The sequence below is a fragment of the Chlamydotis macqueenii genome, chromosome 15, assembly GCF_036417535.1.
Source record: "Chlamydotis macqueenii isolate bChlMac1 chromosome 15, bChlMac1.mat, whole genome shotgun sequence".
NCBI classification, from domain to species: Eukaryota; Metazoa; Chordata; class Aves; order Otidiformes; family Otididae; genus Chlamydotis; species Chlamydotis macqueenii.
The window spans coordinates 2,713,282-2,729,624 of NC_141570.1; the positions used below are offsets into that span (position 1 = coordinate 2,713,282).

At 47.8% G+C, this 16,343-nt stretch overlaps 1 protein-coding gene across 4 annotated transcripts in view; it reads left to right on the top strand.

Moving 5' to 3' along the window:
* Positions 1-16,343, top strand: part of CACNA1H (calcium voltage-gated channel subunit alpha1 H) — a 121,178-nt gene that overhangs the window by 12,772 nt on the left and 92,063 nt on the right. For all 4 annotated transcript variants that reach the window (XM_086759383.1, XM_086759382.1, XM_086759380.1 and 1 more), the window contains exons 4-5: positions 475-634; positions 9,787-10,102. In XM_086759383.1, coding sequence (XP_086615509.1) covers positions 475-634; positions 9,787-10,102 — 476 coding nt within the window. The remainder of the gene's footprint in view (positions 1-474; positions 635-9,786; positions 10,103-16,343) is intronic.

Below are 16,343 nucleotides of genomic sequence, written 5' to 3' on the forward strand. Positions count from 1 at the left end.
CGGAGGAGGCCCAGCAAGCAGGCGCAGCTATTGTCCTACACAAGGCTCCGTATTGTTTAGGGGAACAATTTGTGTGATTCATGAGAGATGTTAGATATGTTTATAAATATATATTTTGACAATTTCTCAGGAGGCTGATGGTTTGTGGGGGCTTTTCTCCAGGAAAGACTGTCTTGCAGCTTTGCCTGTGTTTGTGTATTGTGGAGTACTGTGTTACCGAAAACATCTGAAAATCCCACTCTGAAGTCCATACTTTGGAGATAACGCTGCATGTTCCCATGTGCTGCTAAGCCTTTTGCACTCTCTACTTTCCTTTTCAGCCTTAAGGTTTTGGGGAAAACATAGACGTCCCAGTTCCTCTGCCCAGGATGCCCTGGCTGCCTGACCAAGCCTGAGAGCAGCTGGGATCAGTGTAGTGTTCACGCTTTCCCTGTCGAAGGGCTCCTCTGACCTGTTTTCTCCTTCTCCCCACAGGTATGCGAATACTCGTCACCCTGCTGTTAGATACTCTGCCTATGTTAGGCAACGTCCTCCTCTTGTGCTTCTTTGTCTTCTTCATCTTTGGGATTGTCGGCGTGCAGCTCTGGGCAGGGTTGCTGAGAAACAGGTGTTTCCTAGACAGGAATTTTGCAATGTAAGTACAGAAAAAAAAAAATCAATCTCCATTTTTTCCTTCCTTTCTCCCTCTCCCCTGACAGAGAAACCCCGGCATGAGCAGGGTTTTGGTCCAGCCACGGTGCAGCCAGGGCTGGATCCAGCAGCACGTGGGTGAGAGTGTGGTGTGACTGTCCCACACAGCTGCAATGGCAGCTCTTAACAGGGCTGTCATCTCCCTTCACAAGATTGTTGGCTTTGGGGCTCTGAGTCTGGCTAGGTACTTTTTTTATGAAAAACTCCCACTTGTCGGCAAGTTACTGAGGCTTTGGAGTGGCTTTCTCATCTTTTCCCCCTGCACATGAAGGACAAGGATGTTAGTGATTTGGATGATCTCTGTCCAAGGAAGCCGAGATCCCTGACTCCAGGAATTTGAGGATTTAGAACGAACAAAAGCATTAGAGTTCTCCTAAAATTCCAGGTCTCAAATCCGTACAGGTCAGGGAGGTCACCTAGCCCACCACACCACCTGGCAGTGGGTTGGTGAGATGTTCTGCATGCTGGTACAGACAGCACCATGGAGATGCTGCTGAAACACACCAAGAAATCTTTGTAGGTGTATTAGATAAGAAGCTTGGTGTGAAAGGCATTAAAGGTGTTTGTACACACTTCTCGGTCTGGCACAGACACCAGGGATGGGCAGCACATTTGATCCCCTGCTCTTTTTGGTGCAGACTTTAGTTGTGGTTCTCCCAAGCCAGGCTGTTGCATGGACCAGCATCCCTGCAAGATGCTGAGGGTGCTAATAGGCCTTAATTACCCTGATGAGCCTCACGTAGGATCCCCACCCACACCCCGCCCATGGGTGGGAGCTCTATTTAAGCTCAGCCTGTGGCTCTTAGTCCTGGTTTGAGCTGTGCCTGTCTCCAGCTCTGTCTTTGTTCCTGGTTTCTTTGGCTCCTGCCTGAGTTTCCTGGCTGGGTCCTGGATCTGGTTCATCACTTGCTGTGTCTGGAGCTTTGAGTGGACCCTGCTGCCAGCCCTGGGCTCTGCCTGCTGTGTTCAGACCCTGCCTATGCTGGTGCTGCTGGCACTGGGGTGACTCTTGGCTCATCCCCTGCCATGGGACAGTCCTGCTCTTGCTGTTCTCCAGCAATCCCTCAGCATGATAAGCAATCTCTCAGCGTGATGTGCAGCTTGGGCTGTTCTGCACTTGCCCCTTTGGAGGTGCAATGTAAGGGCCTACCCTAAAAAACCCATCAGTACAACAAAAAGATGAAAACCAAGGGATGTCTTCCTGGGAAAATCCTTCCAAAGGACTCCTGTCAGAGGCTGCTGGGGATGTCGGTGGCTCAAGGTGAGGAAATGCCTGAGACATGCATCAGGACAACTCTAGCTCTGTAAGAGAAGATAGAGCATGTAATTACATCTGTTTGTAATCATCTGCTGTCCACAATTTGTATTGTGTCTGAAAGAACAAGCAGAGCTTAACCCTCAGCTCTACCCTGGTTCTGTTCCTGCCTCTCACTCATTAGTCCCGCGGCTTCCAGCTCTCTGAACCTTTCTCTGCACTGCAGACCGTCTCCAGTGGCCCTTACTTATCCCATCAGAGATGCCGAAAGGCAGAAAATCGATGAGTCTCCCGTGTGGGTATGCTTCTGCTCCTGCATCTTGATGCTCCAACCCCAAGAGCTCTCTCCCGCACCGGTGGTGGGTGTTTGCTGGTCACCAAGACCTCCATCCCTCAGAGTAACCCCTGAGCTGTCGTTTCGAAGCCCAAAGAGTGGTGGTGAAGCCGTGCTTGGGTGGCCCCGTCGCGTGGGGCAGGCACTGTGTGCGGGCAGTGCTTTGAGCACAGGGAGCACCGAGCTGTAATTAGCTTCAGTGAGTCCCTCTCATCTCTTTGAGCAGGTTTCTAAAACGCTGTGTGATTTCCTGCAAAGTGGAGCTTTTAAAATTAACCGCAGGGGAAACGTTTGCTAAGTACAGATATTAAGCAGGCTGTTACACAACGGCCATTAGCAGCATCAAAGGCAGCACAGGATTTTCTTATCAGGGTCTGGGTCCCAGTCGGGGAAGGCAAAGTCAGGCTGCCTGTGCTGAGCCTGGGGAGCTGAGTTTGAAGAGACAGGAGATTTCTGAGAGATCTTCTCCTCGCTTCACCGTAGCTCTGCGCGGGTTCCTGGGTCCCCTTCAGCAGCAGGTAGTGGTGAATCTGGGTGGCTCTGGGCTGTCCTTTGCCTGTGCCCAAGTCCTATTGCCTGATGCTATGTGCTCAGGGATACTGTGAACACTTCCAGCATTCCAGAGAAATTTGGAGAAATGAGGCTTCTGGCATGCCCGTGGGGGAGGACAGGGCTACTCCAGCTCTGCTGGTATCAGCATAACAAGTACTGGGCTACTGTCTTGGCTGTGTTTTGCTGGGTTAGCTTTAGAACTGAGAAACCTGGCTGCAATGAACCAGTCCCTCCATTTCCAGCTAGAAGCTTGCCCAGGTTGATTGGATCTTGGTGTGGAAGCTTTGGGGAAGCCAGACGAAACTATTCCCATCTTTTCTGTTATTCCTGATTATGCCTGAATCCATAGTTGCAGGCGCCAGGATATGGTTCACCCCTGCAGTGGTGAGCCCACCTCAACAGCAAGTTGTGCAGGGAGGAGAAGGAGTGGCAGTAACAGGGAAAGCGCTTCGGGGTTGTATTTTCTTGCTGTTTTACAGATGGGCCAAAATGTGCAGCATTGGGCCCAAACTAGCAGGTCCTGCTGACCAGCAGCAGGATGCCATCTCCCTGCAAGGAGATATGGAGTTCCAGGCCAAGGGTTGGACTGGAGCAGGTCCATCAGTGCATCCTTGTGCTCCGTCCCTGCTCCCAGATGCTCTGGCATCAGTGCCAGAGAGCCCTGACCATCCATCCCCTTCCAGGGAGAGGTGCCAAAAAAACAACAACAAAACCTTCACCCAGGGGATGCAGGATTAAAGTTAAGCTTTGGTTTTGGTTAGAAGTAAACAGAATAGAGCTCTGCGGGGAAGGGGGAATGAGATTCTGGTCATTTAGTTTTGACTGCCAAGTCCCACTAAATCCCAGTGTTGTTGTCCTCAGCCTAAAATAATGTTTCGCAGCCCTTCAAGCAGGCTGCGAGGGGCTGGAAGGTGGACAGGAACACTGTGCACCCAGGTTGGGGCTGAGCAGATGATGGTCCTGGCTCAGATTTTCCTTAGAGCAGCCCCATAAAGGTGAAGACCTGAGTTACTGGTGGGGCTCACCTTGGTGGTGGTGTCATACCCTCCCAGATGAAACCAGAACTGCTTTAAAGTGAGAGTGAGCATCTGAACACAATCCAGGGTGCCAGGGAAGGAAGGGTCATAGCCCCAAAGCTTTTCTGGAGTAAAGCAAGCATAAACAAGCTCAGATACCAGTGCTTCAAATATGGTTTCTTATCTGCTGCATGCTTCTCTGCACAGTCGCTGCCAGCGGCTTTCTGGGCCGTTCTACTTTACAGCAGGCATCAGATGGAAGTGACTTTGATTTTGCCATCATTCTTCTTCCTATGGAAACCTTTTCTTTTAAATCCCCCTTGAAAGTTTGCTGCTTCAGGTAAAGAAACTATTTTTAAATGTAGCACATTCTGATAGAAATTTGGGGACAACTTTGAGGTGCACTGGAAATATCTGCTTTCTCTCTCTTTGAAAATTGCACTGTGGCAGTGCAATATCTTGCTGGAAGGAGGTTTTGAGGACACTCTTTTAGTAGTGACTTTGAAGGAATGACAGGCAGCTAGTGGGCTGGTGCAGTAGCAGGTTGGCAATGAACTGGAGTGGGTCACTGCTGTTCAGGACATGTGAGAAGCTGTCACTTCTTGGCCAGCCCTGGAGACCAGTCTTGGTGCCTCAGAGGGCTCCGGTGGCTTGGAGACTTCTTCAAGCTCTGAGGAGCTTGCTGGCCAGACTGAGCTTCCCCTGGCATTGCACAGCAGTGCCGGGATGGTCTCCACCACTGTGTGAGGGAGTGCAGGAGATCCCTGACAGCGGGAGCTGGAGGGGGAATTTCACAAGGGCTTTTTGTTGCTCTGGTCTGAAAGAGGAAGGCACGGTATGCATGCGTGGGAAGGGCAAGCAAAACCAGCAGTTTATCTGGAAGATCTCCAGGATGTGTGTCTCCCCACACAGCCCCTCTGGCTCCATTCTGCTGTCCTGAGCTGCTATCACTGTAAATAAAGGAACTGGGTCACCCCCAGTGTGTCTGGGTTGTTGCTGCTGGGGCTGCTTATTGCTCGTGTGTTGTTACGCAGAGGAGAGTCTTCCTCCTCTGGAGCCTTTCAAGGAACTCAGTGGGTTGGAAGCAGGAGAGGGGAGAGAGCTGTGAAGTGCTTTGTATTTATCTAATGCTGCAGGACAGTTATAATGTGAGCACTTCAGTCTTAATTAACTCCGTACCTGCTTGGCATTGTACTGTCTTTGGCTCCCCGGCTTATGTAGAGATGCGAGAAGGCACAGACAGCCAAGGCAGACAGCTCTGAGTTTTTCTGAAGGGTACTTCTGAGTTCTGCCTAGTTGTTCCTCCTGGCATCGCTCTGTGCTGCAACACTGGGTTGGCAGCAGGATTTCCTCCAGAGAGCAGCCTCCTCCAGGAGGAAATGGATCCTGCGTGGTGCTGAGTTTCCTCCACCTTTTCCCTTTCCTTCTCTGCTTTTCCAGAAGCTGTAGAAGGATTGTGCTCAGCGTGCGTACACTGTACTTAGCAGTTGTGGACAATGTCCTGCGTGGGATGGTTGGGCTGGGAAGACTGAGCCTGGGGGAAGACGGAGTACAGAATAATTGTTCCGCTTCCTTTGACATGGGAGAGAATGGACTTGCCTGTCCCATTGTTGTCATTCCTACACATAAACTTGCCCAGGGACAGAGGAAGGAAGATGCATTGCAAAGCTGCTGCAAGCCCAGAGAAAGACGTGTGCTGGGCAGCTGGCCGAGAAAGGGGTGTTAATCCTTTCTAATGTGATAACAAGATCCATTCTGGGGCTTAGTTTCTCATGTCTCTTCCCCAGGGCGCAAGGGTCTCGTGATTAGGGGATTCATTACCATTAATAAGTTATTTGGACCATGCCTGCTGGCAAGTGACAGGGCAGTCAGATTGACCTTTCCTGCACGTGGAGGTAGATGGTCCTGGCTGAGCTGCTTCATTTATTTTGTGGATGTTGGGGATCCCCTCATTCTGCAACACTGTTGTTTCTCATTCTTGCTCTCCTTCCTTCTTTCCCCCTTTTGGTTTTGCCAGCAGGATCATGAAACAGAGGAGCTAGAAAAAGGTCTTAAATTTGCAGTGCTTGCTGTCAGCTGATGTGTCCCTTCCCCGTTGTATGTGGTGATGGCAGGAGCAGGTCCATCCCAGCTGGACGGATGCTCATGGTGTCTCTGTGCCCAGGGCAGGCATGGAAGGGAGAAGGGCTTGAAAAGGGCTAGGCAGAAATTGGTCCCCATGGGACTGACTTGGGCCTCTCATCGGGAGGACTTTCTTTTAGTTTGTAAATGATTTGGGGAACAGTTGCAAAAATGAGCAAGGCAGAAAAAAGGGAGGATAAAATCAGGCAGCAGCAGAACCAAATCGAGCTTCATCCACCCTTTGCAGTCAAGCTGTGCTTTGTTTTCCTGCTTTTATTTTCCTCCCACAGCCACCAAAGTGTGTTGTTCTTTCGGTTCTCCAGAGGGTTTGTGCCCAGATCTCCTCTCTGCAGTTTATCAGATCACAGCCCAGGGCGCCGTGTCTGCAGGCAGTGTTTCTCCTTCAGCCCAAGGCTTCCTAAATCGTGACTCACAGGAAACATGCAGCCTCTCAGATCCGCGTATGTGGCTCATCAAGGGCCTTCCCAGTTGCATTGTGTAGTGAACAGAGAAGCATTGCATGGGAAGGGAATTGGTCCTGTAGGTCCCCGGCCTGGCTGCATCCCCTCCTTCCAACAAAATTTCGTACATGAGGTCTGGCAAAATTGGCTGGCACACTGATCTCTGCCTGGCTGTGTCCCTGTCCAGCTCCATACTGGGAGATCAGGGATCAGCTCTGGGGATTGGAATAGAGATGATTAATCTGGGACAATGTGCATGTGTCAGAGTCCTGCAGCTGGGAGGGCAGACAGCTGCAGAGCCGTGCGTGGCGCTGAATGTCGTATGTATTGCGCTGTGGTGGGAGAGGCAGCTCGCAGGGGAGTTTGGGTGCGAGGTTGGAGCGGAGCATGGCGCCGAGGCATAAGCTCTTCTGCCTGAACGCTTACTCCATGGTCAGTGTTCTTGGCACAGGGACGTGTGTGTCTGCTTCTAAACATGAAACTGCTCCCAGGAAAGGAGCTTGTGCAGCCATAGCTGCTAATTACACAATCATCCCTCCAGATGCTCTGTCTCCCTCTGCAAGTCCGGCTTTGCTCTGGGTAGAATCCTAATTACACTCGCCCACGAGCTGCGGTGTGCTGAGCCTTCCCATCCTGCCCGCTGCCAAAGGTGTTTGTTACCGGGAAACTCCTGCTGCTGGTGTGGTGGTGGGGTATTACTTCCAGAGCAGTGAAGGAAATAAGAGTTTGATGAATTTCACAGCTCCATGTGTCTCTGGAGCAAGTTTTCTTGGATGATCAGTTGTGGTTTGGAAGAGTATATCACTGGGGTGGCACATCCAGACCAAAGAGCCTTGGTCAGCGTTGTTTGAAGGGAAATGAGAAAGAGCAAGGGAAGTTCCCAAGATCACACCGGGTTGTTGCAAGGCAAGGAGTTCAATGTGTAGTTTTAGGTTGCAGGTCTGACTCGTCTCTGTGGCTCTCTCTGCTGCAGGCACCAGGTTTGAGCTTTGAGCTGCTCAAAGTTTCGAGTTCACATGACTTGTCACGTCAGGGATTTGAGAACTGCAGAGTTCTGTTGGGCATGAACTGGAGGTCCAGGTGCTTTGATGAGAAGGTACCAAATGAGACCTCTTCTGCCATTAGGGTTTGAGTTCTTTTTCTATAACCCACAAAGTGCTGGTTTTAAGAGTGGTGAAGTCAGTCATACCCCAGAGTCCTGTGGCCGTGCTTCTTTGCCGTATCAGGCAGTGCACAGCAAAGTCCAGGCTTGGTGTGGGCCTGGGGGTGTTAGACCCCTGTCACCATCAGAGGATGTGGAAAGCCCTGATCCCAATGTCCCATTTGAAAGACCTCAGAGAGCACCTGCTAGTGAGTTCCTTGGGAGAAGTCTAATGAGAGATGGACCTGTGGCCTCTCAAACCTGGAGGTTTTAGAAGAAAGCATCCTTCCTGAGGCTGGTGGGGCTGGGATGGCTCTGCCCTGGGCTGTATCATGTCCGATGGAGGTGCGGAGCCCTCCCAGCACCTCCCTGGGTGAGCAGGCTCAGGCAGGCAGTGTGGCTGTAAGCAGAGATGTCCTAGGTGTGTGGGTCCCCACCACGTTTATCTGAGGGTGCAGGAGCCCTCAGTGTAACCACTGAGGCTGAAACAGCTGCTGCGGCTCTGCCTGCCACTTGTGAGTTAGGAGAAGTCACTTGTGAGTTAGAAGTCGCTTCTCAGATGTCTCTTCTCCTCCTGTCTCTGTTTCTTCTCTCATGTTCCCCAGCTATCTTTGCCCACAGTCCGCAGCGCTCCCAGGCACATCCCTGTGCCTCGGTGCGTTTTAGTCCTTTGCGAGCCTCCGCGATACCCCGCTTTGTGTGACAAACTGCTGGCTGTAGTATCTGATCTTCTAGCAAATGCCATGCTGGCATAGCACTCAGCCTTTTCTTCAGCTTGTTTTATATGGAAATTTCCTCCAAATGAAACCAGTTCGTGGGAGGGGAAGGAGACAGCTTTTAGTCTTGGAGGAAAAATATTTTAAGTTTTTCTTGTCTCTTGAATCTAATGCATAGAAACTGGGAAGAAGATATTACAGTTTTGTCTAGAGGTGTGGGAACTCTGCAATGAGAGGGGAATAGCTGGTGAATACATTTGATCACCAGCGAACAATGCCCAGTTCCTCTGATGTGCTCCTCTTGCCTATTCCTGACTCTGGATGAACCCTCAACACCCACCTCAAGTAATTCATTGATGGAGGAGAACCAAATTCCCCAGGAAAGTTGTTCAGAGTTAATTTCCCCTCAGCTCTGCCCTGCCGCAATTGCGCTCTCCTTAAAGTGCAGTTATTGAGTGACTTCTGCTTGACTCAAGGGTTTTGGGGAGCAATTTCAAGCAATTGTATGGCAGAACACTAGTTTGGTACTCATTAGAGCCAGATTTATTCAATAGTTAGGTACATTTAGAAACATAAAAATACCTCAATGTCTTGAAGAATTACCTGCTTATCTTCTACCCACATCCCGTTTGGTCGGATAATTTGTGTGTTGTCTTTTCCCTTATCTCCTGACTGATTCTATAGCATCTTAGATCCCTGCAGCTCTGTACACAGCAGATAAAGCCGGCTCTAGGACTTTGCACCTTCTCATTTTGGGCAGCGCTTCAGCAGCATGAGTGCTGGTGGGTCTCAGTAATGCTAATCGAACAGCGTGAGAAGTCCTGGGCTCTGGTTGCTCGCTGATCTGCCCCAGAGCACGGCTTGGGAAAAGGCACGTCCCTGCCAAGCTGCAATTAGAGCGCTTGCTTATCTCAGCTGTAACAGAGCCATAAACTTTATCCAGGCCAATTAAATCAGATACACAGTCACTATACAGTTCCCATTAATGTGGGCTCTTTCTTATGTGAGTACAGAAGGAATTTGAGATGGCTTGTGGCTGAGTGTCTCCTTATTAAAGTTCAGCTCACTCGTCTCGGAGAGGTGCTTAGGGGCAAATTTATTGGAAAGCTGCTTTGCCATCAGCTTTTCTGAAGCATGTTCAGAAGAGCTATCTTAAAATCCTTAGATGGCAACAAAAAGCTCCCTAGATTTTGAGGAAGCACCTGGCCTACTGGGATTTTTCTCTCTGTACCCCCTCGTTTCAACTTTCAACCACCTTATCTGCTTGGGAAAGCTCGGGGTGATTTTTAACTGAAAGATCACTGGTGCCTTAGAGGATGCAAAAAGCTTTGTAGACAAAGGTAGGGGCTGATATCTCAACTGTGGCTTGCCGTCCTCAGTATGATGCGGCTGAAGGAGAAATAACACATTCAAACCAGGGACAGGAACCGGTGCGTCTTGCTGCTGATGAAACAAAGAGTGACTCCTTTGTTCTCATCCTTCTCTTTCTTCCCCCTCCAGGACATACAACCTTACCTTCCTGCATCCGTACTACCGGACAGACGAAGCGGAGGAGAATCCCTTCATCTGCTCATCGCATCGTGAGAACGGCATGCAGAAATGCTCCAACATCCCAAACAGGAAGGAGTACAAGGTGGAGTGCACCTTGAGCATGGACTCCTACACCCCCAGTTTGTACAACCCTGACTTCAGCAGCAGGAACGCCTGCATAAACTGGAACCAGTATTACAACGTATGCATGGCAGGGGACGTAAACCCACACAACGGAGCTATCAATTTTGATAATATTGGATATGCCTGGATAGCTATTTTTCAGGTAGGATTCTCCTAAAGATTTTTTCTATCTCTGTTTGTTTTGTCGTCTTTTGCTTGGAAAGATTTTTGGTAGATGCATCAGTGGAGAAAGGAATTTGCTTGCACCTGTGTGAAACTGCAAATAAAGACACATCGAGTAAATGAATCAGACATTAACTTGCACAAATGTTGCGCAGGCATTTGGAGATAATAGTAATTTTCTCAGTGTTTTAGAAGAGAGAGGAAATACATCTTGAGGCAGACAAAAGTATGGCAAGTTCTAGCACTGCAAATCAGATATGGATAAATCCTGGGGATTTTTGTGAGTTAGAGTCTTTATTGCTGTAGTATCAAGAGATGGAGAGCATTGTCAGAGTCCTTAAGCAAGACTTAATAACATTCTGAAATGTAGGAACTAGAGCGATGGCATGGTTTGGGCTTGATTCGAGAGTTGCAGGGTTATACTGGTTACCATGGTGTGCTGGGAGGAGGGAGAAGTGATCCTAATGGTCCGTCTGACTGGAATACCTGTGAGGAGATACTGTTCACGTGGAATTTGAGTCTCTTGATCCACACCTATCAGCTCTTCACTGGAGACCAAAGTGCTTCTAGCTCAGACTGGGGAAGCCTTTACAGGTGACAAAAACTGCTGAAGCATTTTCAAAGCATTTGTAGCTCTGGAACACCAGACAGCTCATTTACACAGTCTAGAGGCTGTGTCTCTTGGGGCTAGCCTTTTTTAAATGATCCATGTACTGTTTTCCATTTTTAATTTGCACTTCCTGTATTTAATATTAATTTCTTTATGCTTTTGGCTAGATGCTGTGTTTTATTTAGTTCTCCTGAAGTGGAGGTGACATCTATTCCTAAAAGAGAAAAAGTTCTCCGCTTAGTTTTGTTAATGATGAATAATTACTCATTCAGAGCTCTACATTTCATTTATGAATTTCCTTCTTGTTTCATATTATAATACAAACTTAATAACTTTTACTTTTCATCTGGGAATTGTAAGGGGCGCTTGCTTGCTCTGAGCATCTTGTTTGCTTTTGTGCTGTCGCAGTAGCACACCTTGAATCACGCTGCTGCTGGTGTCAGAGGCTCAAAACCAAACCCAGAAGGGTTCAGAGAGATCCCAAGTCTTTACTGGGCTATGTTTTCAGAAGTGCTTTGGTTCTCTCCTGGAATTAGTATGTCAAGAGAGGAGTTGCCATAGTATTTTTGAATATTCCTGACTGGTAGGGAGCGTTGCGTAAAGCAAAGAGGGAAATCAAAGCAAGAACAGTAATGGGTCTCTGGCTGCACTTGCATTCTCCTTTTTCTGCTCTTGCACAGCTCTTTGACAGAGCTTGAAGGATGTGCCCAGGAGGTCCCGTCAGGCTCCTGCTGTGGGGCAGCGATGTTCTTGCTAGAGAAGGCAGAGGGCAAGGCGTTGCAGGGTGCCTGTGCTAGTGCATTGTAAATGAGCAGGTGCTCCTCGAGGGATCCCGCTTCCCTTTTCCTTCCTGAGCCTTTTTGCAGGCTGCAAGTTTTCATTTCATGTTGGTATTTCATTTCCTCAGTCTCAAAATGTACAGTTTGAAGCCAGGAAGGACACACCAGCCACAGCAGAGGTCTCAATTGATTCCTTTGGGCAGAACGGAGTGTCTGGCAAGGTTGGGTATTGTACCCATAGATCATTTTGGCAGCTGCCAGGAGGTTTATGATTGGTTTTAGCGTTGCTGAGACCATCCAAATGCTAAAGAGTATTTTCAGCCAAAAAACTCTCCTTATATCTTTATTCCTTTTCGAAGTAAGGACTCACTTTTAGAAGCTGAAAACACTTTAACTCCAGGTGAAGAAGCAGCTGTTGGGAGTAAGGTGCTTGCTTGACTCTGATATTGGAAGGGTAAATAATTCCTGCAAGAGGCTGGATGCTAGATCAAAACTATTGCTGTAAGCAGAGGACATTTAATAAAATAAAGCTATTCAGTTGTGCTCTCATTATGTTTAATAGTTGAAGCTGCGTACCACCAGGTCACAGTCAGATGAGGCCTCAAAATAGCGCAGGAAGTAGAAGTGATGGTTTTAGTAGCTCAGGAGCTTCTCTGTGAATTGGTATTGAATTACTGGGCAGAAAGCACTCTGCTGTGTTCTGGATGAGATGGGTCCAATTGTCCTGATCCCTTCTGGGGAATAACAAATATGTGGTACTTTGCAAGAGTTAGAATGGTGGACTGAACCTCAAGGTCTGGCAAGCCTCCAGTTTGCATAATGGCAGCTGGATAGAGCGTCCCTCATGATTTATCCCAAAGAAGCTGGAAATCTAGCATGGGTTAAGAGCTGTCAAAAGGGAGGTGAATGAAAGGAGCCCCACAGGTGAGATTTTTAAGGAAACTTCCAAGTGCAGTGACTGCAAGCTGTGCCCAAGAGTTTCCAAGGTCTGATACTGTGCAGACTGTGAACAAACCAACCCAAAAGAAGACTTGAACAGGGAAATCTGAAGACCTCTACTCCAAAACGTCCTTGCGAATTGTGTGCCAAGGCAGGAGGCTAGCAGTATGGCCAGGCTATTTCAGCTGCCAGAATTTGAATTTAAGCAGCCAAGCTGAAAGACATTGAACTTCGTGGTAGGGATCCTGAACTTGCAAGTAACCTGGCACGTGACAGCGGGGCGTACCAAACGGTGAAATGCATTGTTGACCTTCCAAGCAGGAGAGTAAGTCAGAGGCATCGGACAGGAGAACCAGCCTAGTACAAATAGTAAGATCTTAAAGCAATAAAGACGATGGCTGCATCCATGGGTGTTTGAGGGATAATAATTCCTTATGTAATCCTGCAAGTGATTCATGTTTTGATTCCCCTCATTTGTTGTGTAATAGGCTAATTCATGTACATATTTGTTACGAAGGCACGTTCAATGGCAAATTATGTGAACTAATTAGCTTATTACAGAACAAATGAAAGGAGATGGAACCTAAATTAACTGTGAGGTTTGGCATGATATTAAGATCCCTTTATTGCACACGAATTTCAGCCACAACAATAAGAGCAGTAATTACAGGTATTGTTGTCACACTGCAAATGATGAATTACCCACCTAACCAAAGTCCAATTTAATTTGAATTACTGACAGTCTCAGTGGAGCAACCAAAACACCGCCACTTTCCTAACCAGCAGTCTGGTGTGGCCAGGCCCGAAGGCAGAAACCTCATTAAAATAAAAGGGAGTTGGATGGCTGGTAAGATAGACAGTTTGGGAACAAGAGGTGATTTAGGCTGCTTTGCGAACAACAGAACCATTGCTTGGATGATTTCATGTCTGATGTCCAGAAAAGTAAGAGCTATAATAGCACTTTACATGAGGAGGCAATGCTGTTGGCAAAATTAGTAAGGCAGAGTTGAAGGAGCAATAAGGTTCAGCTAGGCAGAACCAAGAGGAGATCAAGGGAACAAGCCGTTCCTCTGTGCCTCCTTGCAAGGTGTAGTTGGAAGGACTGCACTTTGAGAGCCAATGTACAGGGAAAAATTACGTGGACATTTTGGGAAATGTCCATCCAACACAAGAGGAGATTTGGCAGTTCAGAGGGGTTCTGACACTGCTGGTGCTGGCTGAGTTACCTTTCCTATGGCCTCTTCTTCACATGTGTATTGCAGGAGTAGCTGTGTTTTCTAAGGGGCTTCCTTAATGAAAGACCTTCTTGAAACTAGTCCTTGGATGCAGCTCTCAGCTTCATGACTGTTTCTGGCTTATGTTATTCTGAGGGCCTATTGCTTCTATGAGGTTTTGCTTAAGAAGACATCTCGGTTAACAAGTTAATCAAGTCATACAAGTAACACATCTCTGGCCCATCATCAGAAGGCCCTAGCGAGAGAATTCTCAGAGGAGACTGTTTTGCATTCAGCAGCCCCTTTGCTGCTGTCAGGGAAAAAAAAAAAAAGCCTGGTTGTGTTCACAAGAGCCAAAGACAGCCCAGCAGGCACACGACATGATAAGAATGCCCAAGAAAGGAAAAGCTGAATCACCTTCTGAAGAAAGATGTCTGGAAATAGAGCAGCATTAAAGGACTTGTCAGCAGCAGCAAGAGTTCAAGGTGTTATCTTGATGCTGCGCTTACATGGAGAACTTCTCTTTGGTCTCACCAAAGGAAGGAGTATGTTACAGCCATGAAGGGGTGGGTGACCAGCTCTGGAGAGAGAGCAAATTTGAGGTGGGAAAGTGGGAAAATTAATGCCACCCACTTCTCCCTTCATTTGTCCTTCTGCGGATACTTTACCCCAAGGCGATGGCAGGCTGCCTGAGCGGGTCCGACAGCTGGCAGTGACAGCCATATGCTGCAGACCACCTGCCGAAATAACCCTTTTGTGTCGACGTGAAGTTACCTCTTCTATGCTCTAGCTTGTCAAAAATAAAAGCCCCTGGGAGCTTGTGTAAGCTATCTCAAGCCAGTCAAGGATTTAGTCATTGTGACCCTGCGCTATGTGCTGATGAGGAGCTCGTTTTGTCTCTGTGTTGCTGACTCTGTAGATGGGCCAGTTGAGAAGGTGCAGAGCCTGGGGGGACATCTCAGGTTTGGAGAGAGGAAGGTTCATTTATCTCATTTCATCATTATTTTATCCCCTGATCTGTTCCACAGCCGTTGCCCACTTGATGTGTTTTTCAGCCTCTGTTCATCATGATTGAAACCCTTCCCTGAGGATTTCTCCCTTGCCTGGAAATCTTTCAGCTAAATCTATAATGGGACTCATCTTCTGTTCAAATTCAAGGAAAAACAGCATGCACTTCTACTATGCCCAAATGCAAGAATGAGCTTGGAGTCCCTCCTCATCCGTATTGTCACTCAGTCAAGAAAAGATCTCATCTGAGGAGACAAGACCTGAAGCACGAACATTGCTTTCCCTTGGAGAAACCTCCACCATGGAACCTACTGGCAGAGTCATTCCCCTTGGCTCCTACTCACATCTCCCTCTTAGGTGGCCTGTCACTCAGATGGATGTTAATAGCGAACTTTTCGGGGCCTGTTTCTCTTGCTTTGTTGCTGGGACCTCAAGATACCTCAACCAAGTTCTTTACAAAATGACAGCTCAGGAATGGTTGCCCCAATATCTCAAGAGTATCGTTCCTGAGATGCTACTAATGCACTTGCTTGCCTGTCTGCTGCAGCCTCTGTTCTTCCACTTTCGGTAGTCCTAAATATTTTGGGGAACAGCCAAAAGACACACTGAAGTGAAAGAGCCCAAGGCTTCCAACTGCAATTGTATTTGCGTGTGCAAAACGTAGTTTTGTGGGCCATGTTTTTCAGAAGCAGCTGTCATGCTGGGTGCCCATGTTTTCAGAGTTCACAGAGTAGTTAATTTTCTGTCCAAAAAGACTTTTTTTTTTTTGGTCAAATGATTCATGCTTTAAACTGGAGATATGTGTCAACAACGCTTATCTGTGCTGAATTTGGCAAGAAAAGAGTTCTGAGCTTTCCACTTCCACTGCTTCAAGATGATGCTTTGTCGTTAGCCTTGAATTTGTTTTGGATTGCCAAAAATATTTCAATCTAAATGATGGGGTATGAGTTGTGTTGGTGTTGCTTTTTTTAATTTGGTTGGCCAAATAAACATAGCTTTCTTCATTTGAAGAGCTTTTATGCTGAATACCGAATCTAAAAATATCCAGCCCCTTTAAAGCATCTGAGTGTGCTTCCAAGAGGATTAGTTGCTTTTGAAAAATCTCCTTCATTTAGAAGGCTGGAAGGAATTGTCCCATACAGCACAAGTCAGACAGGCCATCCTGATACCAGGTCTGCATCCAGGCTATGGGAGGTTTGGAGAGACCCAGTGTGGCACAGAAAACTGCTGCAAACTCTGTAGCTTTGGAAGAGTTTCATCTTACTTCAACCATGGTTTCTTTTATACAGAAAAGAAAGAGGGGACCTGCAGCAAGCCATGGCCTAATCTGGCGTCCAGTTAAGTGATGAAAAAGCACTGCTGTCTTGAGGTGCATCAGCAATTCTTACAGGGAAATCTTACTTTGGTTTGAGGTTCCCAAACCTGCTCTGTGACCAGTTGCTGCTATTGCACCTCGAGCTGCAAGTTGTACATAGCTTTGGCTTAGCACAGAAGTCTCCCGTAAGGTTCAGCTCCTTTACCCTGATGTCCCCACGTAACTGTCTCCAGACCGTGTTGAGTTGGCAGTTCTATCCAGGAGAACAAGACACCTTTCCACTCCGATTAGTGTGAATCAGTAAAACTTAGACACTTGGACACCTGATGTGTTTTTTGTGTCATAGTTCTGCATGA